Source organism: Physeter macrocephalus, chromosome 15, assembly GCF_002837175.3.
Source record: "Physeter macrocephalus isolate SW-GA chromosome 15, ASM283717v5, whole genome shotgun sequence".
Classification (NCBI taxonomy): Eukaryota; Metazoa; Chordata; class Mammalia; order Artiodactyla; family Physeteridae; genus Physeter; species Physeter macrocephalus.
Genome location: NC_041228.1, coordinates 63,316,579 through 63,326,706, shown reverse-complemented (window position 1 = coordinate 63,326,706; position 10,128 = coordinate 63,316,579). Strand labels below are relative to the sequence as shown.

General features: G+C 47.3%; 2 protein-coding genes across 4 annotated transcripts; one reads left to right on the top strand and one right to left on the bottom strand.

Moving 5' to 3' along the window:
• Positions 1-478: 478 nt before the first annotated feature.
• RPL7 (ribosomal protein L7) lies at positions 479-4,184 on the bottom strand. 3 transcript variants are annotated; one of them, XM_028500610.2, is made up of 7 exons: positions 3,843-3,874; positions 3,188-3,296; positions 2,743-2,909; positions 2,079-2,216; positions 1,877-1,986; positions 1,053-1,262; positions 479-646 (listed from the first exon to the last, which is right to left on the bottom strand). In XM_028500610.2, exons 1-6 carry the CDS (start codon positions 3,857-3,859, stop codon positions 1,054-1,056), a joined length of 750 nt encoding a protein of 249 aa, XP_028356411.1. In that variant the 5' UTR covers positions 3,860-3,874; the 3' UTR covers positions 479-646; position 1,053. The 3 variants fall into 3 exon arrangements, with proteins under 3 accessions (XP_028356411.1, XP_023982846.1, XP_007114868.1); XM_024127078.3 differs by lacking the exons at positions 479-646; positions 3,843-3,874 and adding exons at positions 690-754; positions 4,081-4,184; XM_007114806.3 differs by lacking the exon at positions 479-646 and adding an exon at positions 690-754.
• Positions 4,185-5,793: 1,609 nt separating this feature from the next.
• RDH10 (retinol dehydrogenase 10) lies at positions 5,794-9,489 on the top strand. Its single transcript, XM_028500474.2, has 2 exons — positions 5,794-6,095; positions 7,743-9,489. Exons 1-2 carry the CDS (start codon positions 5,807-5,809, stop codon positions 8,015-8,017), a joined length of 564 nt encoding a protein of 187 aa, XP_028356275.1. The 5' UTR covers positions 5,794-5,806; the 3' UTR covers positions 8,018-9,489.
• The last annotated feature ends 639 nt before the right edge of the window (positions 9,490-10,128 follow it).

Here is a 10,128-nt window from a genome sequence, read left to right as displayed (position 1 = left end):
TCATACGGCATCATACCCTTGGCACAATCAGTGAGAATCATAAACCTTTTTATTTTTATTATATGTACTTCCCGTTACACTACACTTAAAACTTTCAGGTTTGCTAGCCTAAGTGAGATGATACATAAAAATATACAGGGAATGTTATTTATAAAAGCCTTTCTATTTCAAGTTTTTGCTCACTAGTATTCTCATGAGTTCTTTAGGTGCTCCAAATAAATTGCATCCATGGGCACATTTCATTTCTTCCTTCTTGACATACACAATATGTAGTGAATTATTAGGAACTCCCGTAAATATAGGCAGAAGATACAAAGCAAAAACATAAAAGTGAAACGCAAAAAGAATATGACACATTTACTCACTACTTTATAGGCAAGCCAAAGCCTGAGAAAATGGAATTTCAACAACAGATTTTTATTTGTAAACTGAACTTTTACTCATGTACAAAGGCCTGTGAAATAGGCTTTCTTAGAATAGACCCATTTTGGCCAACTCAAAAGTGAAAAATCAGGACTTCGTACAGGAAAATCTTCAATAGACCCCAGGAATGTTTTTCACAAGATACAAATTGGACCCTAAGTTTTACACGCAACAGGCTGTTGATTTGACTTAATTGTGTCACACCAAGATTTGCCACAAGGGACTGCAGAGGAAAGATAACAAAAAGTCACCAAGACAACAATACATTTCAATTTAAAAACAGTCACTGTTTATTAACTGACCAGATTACAAAAATAATCATGGTAGATACCTGAAAGGAAGGGAAAACAACCCATTAAACACCTTAATAACTAGGAATGAACATAAACCAGGAAGTTATAAGAAATACCAATTCAGTTTCCATTATTAAGTAGGAAGAAAAAAAAGGCTTTTTCTTTCCTCCATAAATGTCCTCAAAAGGAGAAACCAAACCAAGTGCGATCATATATGATGGTTGATCCCCCCCCCACCACTAATTACTGCTTAGAACTCAAACCAAACCCTTATCAGCATTTAAGTCATTTTTACTCCAGTATTAAGTAAACTTCTTTCAGGATGCAGTTGCTCACCTTAGTTCATTCTTCTAATAAGTCTGTTGATCTGGTCTTCCCTGTTGCCAGCATCTCCACCTTCTACAAAATGGGTGGTCTTTTTCTTCATTCCACCTCGTGGAGAAGACAATTTGAAGGGCCACAGGAAGTTGTTTGCTTCTTTGAAACGTTTTCCAACAGTATAGATCTCATGAATCAGATCCTCCATGCAGATAATACCGTATTTGCCTAAACATGTTCAAGATGATTTAAGGTTACTAAAACTGTGTATTTTGAGACTATTAAAATTTTAAGGCATTAAGATTGGCTGTGACATAAACAATTAGAAGTAAATCAAGAGTAAAGTAACAGGGCTTCCCTGGTGGCGCAGTGGTTGGGAATCCGCCTGCCAATGCAGGGGACACGGGTTCGAGCCCTTGTCCGGGAAGATCCCGCGAGCCACAACTACTGAAGCCCGCGCACCTGGAGCCCATGTTCTGCAACAAGAGAAGCCACCGCAGTAAGAGGCCCGCGCACCGCAATGAAGAGCAGCCCCCGCTTCGCCGCAACTAGAGAAAGCCCGTGTGCAGCAACGAAGACCCAATGCAGCCAAAAATAAAATAAATAAAAATAAATTTTAAAAAAGTAAAGTAACAAAGAAGGAAATACATGACTTTATTTACAAAGATACAGCTCAAGCCAATGAAATCATACCTTCCATTTTTCATAAATATTGTAGGGAATAAAGGAAGATTCATAATAGTGAGAAGTCAGGCCACAAGATGCCAAAAAATATTTTGTCTGATACAATAACTTTTATAATTAATAATATAATAACTTGTCCCCAAAGAGGCAGAACCTACCAAGAGATCGAGCAATCAACACGTTATCCGTCAGGGCAATTCGCTTCTTGTTGATTTTGCCATAACCACGCTTGTAGATCAATTCATTTACTGACTTGAGGTTTGGGTACCTAGATATGAAAATACAGATATAAATGACCAAATAAGACTATCACTGTCAAAGTACCTGCCAGTTTAGCAAACAGAAATCAAAGACACCTACCCCCATGCAATGTATGGTTCCACAATTCTCAGCATGTTAATTGAAGCCTTGTTGAGCTTCACAAAGGTGCCATTGAAAATCTGACGGAGGCGAAGAAGCTGCAACACCTTTCGAACCTTTGGGCTCACACCATTGATACTGCAATGAAAAAATACAAAAAATTCATTCAGCTTTTATCAGAATTTTTACTAGTAAAAGACGAGAAACTAACTATTACAATTTTGGGCAACATGTGTCACACCTAAATAAGAATCCTCTCATGTTACAAAGACCACTTTTCCCTTTAGTTAGCTGTATTCTATTACCTCTGCCAACCTGCCTCCCCTGCAAGTAAACTGTCTTTTGACACATACCTTTCACATTTAAAATTTTCCCTAACACTCTTATTACTTCTAGTTTTGCATACATCTTTGTCATAGCACTTATGAGGCTCCAATTTAACTGCTTTAGAAGTTAACCTCCAGGACACTGAACTCAAGTGCTCAATTCGAGAATGGATAGATGCTTTGGGCACAGGGCTTACAATCACTGAAATACTCTCCTCACCACCCACATATTTTCATTCCAATGTTTTACAACCAAGGTCCCCACAAATACTGTGAAATTTTGCTGGGATTGTGTAGCTTTCCCTTTAAAAGCAGAATGCAGTAAAAACTGAACTTACCCTCTGATCCTGATGACAAATGCCAATTTGGGTTCCGCGGGTACGTAGAAGTTGCCAGCTTTTCTTGCCATCCTAGCCATTCGAATTTCAGTTCTGTACATCTGCCGGTATTCCTTGTGATAGTGCTTAGCTTTTTCATAGATTAGCTTCCTCCTTGCCTTTCGAAGCTGAAAACCAACATCAGTTATTCATCTGCTTTTTAGCTCCTAAACACAACTAGCAATATCAGTTCTTTCCAAGAAAACCCTTCCCTTGAAGCTTTCTCACCACAATATGCGTTAACATTGCAAGAGGGAGAAACCTAACTTCATTTGGAAAGGTCGTTCTAAGTTAACCACGCTCACTGGTACAGCAGTTGAAGTAAACAAGCCTTGTTAAAAACATTCACCTCATTTTCAATCATAGGGCCCTTCCTTAACTTGGTGCTTCAAAAAAGTTTACTTACCATCTTCTGGGCAAATTTCTTTCTCAGGCGCTTGATCTTAAGCTCTGCGAAATTCTTTCGCTTTTTCTTAAGGGTTTCTGGCACAGCAGGAACCTTCTTTTTCTTCTCTCTAACATTACCAGACAGAGCGTTAATTCAGAAAGCTCACAGCACTCCCATTCTGTACTAAGTGCTCTCTCCTAACACTACTATCGCCACTGACTTCAAACCTACCTTTAACTACTATAGCGTGCTATGGTGTAAGATGCAGATTTTAGGAAATTCCTATGCCAGTAATCTTTACCTTCAACACGGACCACTTTCTTTAAACGAGTCACAAAAATAGCAAATTCACATTTAATCTACCATCACTCCCGGAGTCCCACGACAACAAAAATGCCGAGAGCAAACCGTGCAGAGTAAAAGGCTGCCGCAAAACACTGATCCCTAGACTATTAATGAGTGTGAGTCTAAGAGGACTTAAGAGTCTCAAAGAGGAAAAAAAAAAAAAAAGCCCCAAACAAACCCCCAACGACAACCCTGGTTCAAGCCTCAAGCTCCATATGCTGTAAGGAGAGACCTGACGGCAGAGACGCTTCGGACAAATGCCAGCTAAGAAAAAAGAACCCCATTCAGAGATTCTGAGCCTCCTTCAAAAGACGAGGGACTGGACAACCTGTCGGTTCCGCACATATTCAGCTCTCACACCTCGTTCCCGGTAACTCCAAAACCGCCGCCCCAAGGCCTCCTGAAGCCCATTTTAGCCTAAAACCACCAAGAGTGTCACGCAACGTCACAAACACACAGGTAAGTCGACAAAGAGACAGGCTACAGACGGAGCGAGAGAGAGTGAGACAAAAGCCTCTGGTTTCGGGGATGGAGGAGGATTCTCGAGAGAACGAGGAGACACTTACTCAGCACCTTCCATGGTTCCAGCCGGAAAAGAGGAAGTTGGCGCATGCGCGCTGTCCACTTAAAGACGGCGAACGTGAAGCCCCACGGCTCATAGGTGTCCCAGGATAAGCCAGAAAAGAACTCAGAACTGAGAACTCGTACTGCAGACGCAGAATTAAGAACTGCCTGATTCAGCCTCTTACGATCAACTTTCAAGTAAAACCTGTATGGGAAAAATTAATGCATTGGTTAGACTCTTTAATCAATATGATGAGAGCAAAGAGTGCCGATACCTTGACTACTCGGGGTCCTAATCCCTGGGCTGCGTTGACAGGATACGGCTCGAATTCTACCCAGTAATATATAAAAATGACGCGCGGCCGGGGTGCGAACTACAAATCCCGGCATGCATCACTTTCACGGCCCGCCTGGCAGGAGGGCAACGCTTGACCGGGTCGGTAGGGAACCACGGCGGTGGTGATTCCAGCCGGGGAAATTGAGAGCCTTTGGGCCTACGTTCCAAAGGGCTAGCTACGATTCGAAATTGCTGCCGGCTTTTGACTGCCTTCTCGGCTCTTTGCCAACCCCAGTAGCAGACCGGCACGCCCGTTGCCGCGCTGCCGAGGTCCTTCTCTTCGTTCCTCCAGCCTGCAGGGCTGTCTTCCGCAGCGCCTGATCGCAGGCGGGGCCACCCAGAGCCCCCTGGTTAACGAAAGTGACGAGACGGGGACAAGCGAGGAGCGGACGGCCAAAGGAAGATGGCCGGGGCACTGCCGACCGTCCGGTCTGGCAGGCGGAGGCCGGGACACCCCACGGCAGGGGGCGTGAACCGTGAAGGGAGGTGCGAGGAGGGCTGGAGGCTGCGGCCACGGCCATGTGAGAGGGGCTGCCCCGCCGCGGTTCGGCGGATGGCGAGCGGGCGGGGGGCTGGGCCGGGGGCGGGGTGCGCCCGGGGGCGGGGAGGGCCGAGCCGAGGGAGGGCCGATGCCGCCGCCGGCTCTTCCCGGTCGCGGGTTATATAGCGCGGAGTGTGGAACCCTCACAGAGGCGGCCGGGAGCGCTCCGACTTGCACGCGGCGCTGCGCTTCGGAGCCCGGAGCCCGGTGCCTGAGTGACAGCCGCGGGGAGTGCAGGGCAGGGGGACACGAGACCGCGGAGGCAGCTGCAAGACGTTGGGGAGCGCTCTCCTGCACCGAGCGAGTCGCCCCTTCCTGGCGTTCCCGCTGCCCCGCACCCCACTCTTCCACCCTCTCGTAACTTGGGTCAAGTTGACAACTCCCGCGGCGGCCGGCCGGCCCGTGCCGTCTCCGCTGCGCGCCCCTCCCCCGGAGTGAGAGGGAGCCGCCGCGCCGGCTCCGGGGACGCTCGGGCGGCGGCGGCGGCTTGGCCATGAGAGCAGCGCGCGCCGCCTAACTCGCGGCTGTCACCGCCGCTGCAGCGGGACCGGCCGGCGGCGCGGGCGCTCCGGGACAGGCGGGCGGCAGCCGGCAGGAGGCGCCGAGCCGGGCGGCTGCCGCGGCGGGCACAGCCCGGGGCCACCGCGCCGAGCCCGGGCGGGAGTGGCCCCGCGCAAGCGGGGAGCGGCGCTGCGCACTCCAGTCCGGCGGGCACCTCGGGGGCGGGCGCGGGGCGCAGCCTTCTGGTCCCAGCAGCTCTGACAAGCGCCCCCGGGCATCTCGAGGGCTGCGGGGCGCGGGGTGGGCGCGGACGCGGGCGCTGGGCTCGTGCGGGGCCCCGGACGTCGCGATGAACATCGTGGTGGAGTTCTTCGTGGTCACTTTTAAAGTGCTCTGGGCGTTCGTGCTGGCCGCGGCGCGCTGGCTGGTGCGGCCCAAGGAAAAGAGCGTGGCCGGCCAGGTGTGCCTCATTACGGGCGCCGGCAGCGGCCTGGGCCGCCTCTTCGCGCTCGAGTTCGCCCGGCGCCGGGCCCTGCTGGTGCTCTGGGACATCAACACTCAGAGCAACGAGGAGACGGCGGGCATGGTGCGCCACATCTACCGCGACCTGGAGGCGGCAGACGCCGCGGCGCTGCAAGGTAACTGGAACCTGCACCCGAGCATTGTTGGGTCAAGCCTCTTCCCACCCCCGCGCCCTACCCCGGAGGGCCCCGAAATCCCACTGTCACGGTCAACCCTGCTCTCGAGGAAGAGAACCCTCCCCCCCAACCCCAGCCCGGTCCTCTGCGAGTGGAATTTGTCCCCTAATAAAGGAACACGATCACCTCTGTATAGAAGGGAGAAAGTGCGCCAAAGCCTTGTCTTAACGGAGGTCCTGTCTCTTGGAGCACGACTGTGGGGTTTCCCAAGCCCTCGGAGGCTAAGGAAGGCAAGGGAACTTGTTACCACCGGTTTGAATCCTAAAGAAATGTCTCAGTCTCGTTTGCGAATGGGAAACTAGTGTCTTTGGGAAGTTGTTCTCGGACTCTACTGATGCATGTGTATATGTTATTGCGGTCTGAACCGCTGAGACTAGGGCAGCATTGATGATTTCACTATAACTTTAGCCACGGGAAAATAATTAACATTGTTTCACCAGAGATAAGTCAGTACTTTAGTTACATACTCAGCCTGATTGAAAGGTAACCCCCTCTTAAGGGAAAACGCTTGAAGGCTTCAAGCCCTATTGTAAAATTCATTACATGTTTTTGATAACCTTAGGAAATCTGCATTTCTGGATATTTATTAACTAACCTGACTCTGAGATTTTTTTTTTTTTTTTTTAAAGCCAAAGCGGAGACCGTAACTGACCATAAGTTTGGGTCTGGGAGATTTGGTAATGGCTCTTGCTTTTTGACAATTTTTTTGTTTCCAGGGAAGACATTGAACTATATCGGGAAGATTAACTTGGGCACCACCCCTCCCCCATATTGATCATTTGTCACCAAAATTATTGGCACTTGCCTTTTAGGTCAGAAAATCAAAGGTCAAAACTAGTATGTTTTCACCATTGGTAAGAGGGTAGCAAATACAGATTTTTGTGCTCCCTGCCCAAACCTAAAAGGGAACAGTCGTTGTTTTCCAGGGAAGATTTTTTTGGTTTTTGAATTGAGTTCTTATATGGTAAAATTGCATATTTACCTGTAAATTTGGTTTATATAAGGGTGCTTCTTTGGGGAGTTTAGCTACTCCAGTTAGACCAAACCAGTGTGAGTCCCACTTTTTTATGAGAAACTTGGTTGATTTCTTGGCTTTGGATGAATTCAGATCATTAATTACCATTTTGATTTGTGAACCTTGAGGTGAGTTTCCATTTTGAGGGTGCACATACTAAAGAGATCTGTTTCTGACCACTGTTCCCCCCAAAAGAGGAGTGTGTAGTGCATGTGTTTGGGAGAAGGGGGTGTTACTCTCTGGGCTGAGATCAGTTCATTCCAGGTGTCTTTAGCTCCAGGAAGCTGATCCCATGAGGTCTGACTTGTATTGGGCTTGTCACAATTACATGATTTTCCCCTAAGCAGAGTTATCCAGTAAATTGCTGTAATTCCCAAAGACTTTTGGGGGAGGAAGGCAGCTGTAAGTTCAGTCATTGGCAAGGCTTACGGTGTTAGAAATTTGAAGCTCACTGTAGTGATTTTTGTTTTGTGTGATCTTTGTCCTACTGATGGCCACGTGACTCATGTTTTGCACCCCCCCATCCCTTCTCTGTTCCATTTTGTTTTCTTCATCTGGACTTCTGAGGACAGCTGGGAATGGTGAGGAAGAAATTCTGCCCCACTGTAACTTGCAGGTTTTTACCTACACCTGTGATGTGGGAAAGAGGGAGAATGTCTACCTGACAGCGGAGAGGGTCCGCAAGGAGGTTGGCGAGGTCTCAGTCCTGGTCAATAACGCTGGTGTGGTCTCTGGGCATCACCTTCTGGAATGTCCTGATGAGCTCATTGAGAGAACCATGATGGTCAATTGCCACGCACACTTCTGGGTAAATATAAACATCCTTGTTTTTATTACTGGGCCCTAATCAGCAAGAAGGTTGGGAAGGAGGGAGACTTCAGGACCAGCCTGAAAGCCACCTGCACTCTTTCACCACAAAGCTTACTTCCAATTCACTCTTCCCCCCGGTGAATTACAACGTATGCCGGTTACTATTAAATCGTTGTTTTCTTTTTTTTCCCCTCCAATTCAGTATTTCTGGAGAGAGTAGAGGACTGAACATTTTGAACTAGTTTGGAAGATTGCCATAAAAATAACAAGAGGGAGCATAAAACCCTGGGTTTGTTTATTTTACTTTCTGTTGAGTTTGTAAAACTTTGGTTGTTCTTATGAATTCCTAAGTCAGAGTTTAGGCTTCCAAATTACTGCTCAGCCACATTTTAGAAAGTGCCAGAGATTCTGAGATCAGCATTTGTGGTCCCATGGGAGTGGTCAGGCCACCCTGGCAGTTGCTTACCATCCAGCCTGTCCCCAGGGTCTGTGACATTGTCCTGTTGGGGTATATCTCAGAACTTTCTCAGCTTAGAGGATGCGTCTCTTTGGAGAACAGAAGTCACCCTGATAGGACCACAGAGTCCCTATGTAGAGGGCAGGGGTGTTGTGAGACCTGGCAAACCAGGGAATGCACCATATCAGCTTCTAATCATCAGAGCTATTACATCATCTAAATAGATGAGGTGGGGAGGCTTCTGCTCTGGGGGCAAAACTAAGCCTAGTTGTGCAACTGAGTTTATCTTCAGTAATGGTAGGTGTGAAGTTCTCCCCTATAACTGTACACTCTTGACCCACTTTTTGCTTTTCTTCCCCCATAGTATTTCCCCTTTTCTTTTGTAGGCAGGTAGGATCCAATAAAGAAAGGGTAAGGAAATAGGTTTGTTGTTTTTCTTTTTTTTTCTCTCCCATAGGCGGCTTAGCCTTCTAACAGAACACAACAAAGAACTGTTTCTCCTAAATAGGTCACATTAAACCTCATTAATTTTTTAGCAACTGTTTTAAAAACTTAATCTAGCCATAGAAGTACTTACTCAAATGTTGCTCCTTGAACATTAAACCATTTCTCTGCCCCTGGAAGAAGCTTATTTTAATGTTGTATTTTTAAACGTGAGCTTTATTTAATTCATTTCCAAAGCTCTAGAAATGAACATTTAAATGACATGAGCTAACTCATATCTATGTTTTAAACGCATAAGGAGGTCACCAAATACAGTTTGGAGGGCTTTGAGTGTGCTTGTGTGTGTGTGCACCGGGGGTGGGGAACTGAATGTAAGTCCTTGCTGCCGTGGGGTCCACAGGAACAGGTGGCAAGTGACAAAGGGGTGGATCAGGTGAGTAAAAGGCAGCACAACAGAATAAACTTGGCAATACAGTATATCAAGAATCTTGTGTGTTTATAATTCTGAGTAAAACAAACAGCCACCACTTGAAATAAAAGGTGCACATTGGGCTTCCCTGGTGGACACGGGTTCGTGCCTCGGTCCGGGAGGATCCCACATGCCGCGGAGCGGCTGGGCCTGTGAGCCAACTTGAAATAAAAGGTGCACATTGGGCTTCCCTGGTGGACACGGGTTCGTGCCTCGGTCCGGGAGGATCCCACATGCCGCGGAGCGGCTGGGCCTGTGGGCCATGGCTGCTGGGCTTGCACGTCCGGAGCCTGTGCTCCGCAACGGGAGAGGCCACAACAGTGAGACGCCCGTGTACCGTAAAAAAAAAAAAAAAAAAACATAAATTACAAGTAGACTGTAGTTTTCATATTTAAAGCCTGGTAAGGATGAGGCTGCCAGAGAAACTCCAGCTGATTTCAGTCAGGTTGTCATCCTTAAACAGATATCCAGCCATCGGTCAGCTAATTATGAACCACAGACACCAGGACTGTTTTTTTCCAGTAACCTTTGAGATGATGTATGGTTTCCAAAATATGAACTTTTACCTATACAAAATACTCTGAAGTTTAACCATCTTGCCTACCTTCTCTGCATGAATATTTTGCTGAATTGTACGATTTCAAACATAACAAGATTTTTTTTTTTAATTTATTTTTGGCTGTGTTAGGTCTTCGTTGTTGCAAGCGGGCTTTCTCTAGTTTCGGTGAGAGGGGGGCTACTCTCTTTGTTGAGGTGCGTGGGCTTCTTATCGTGGTTG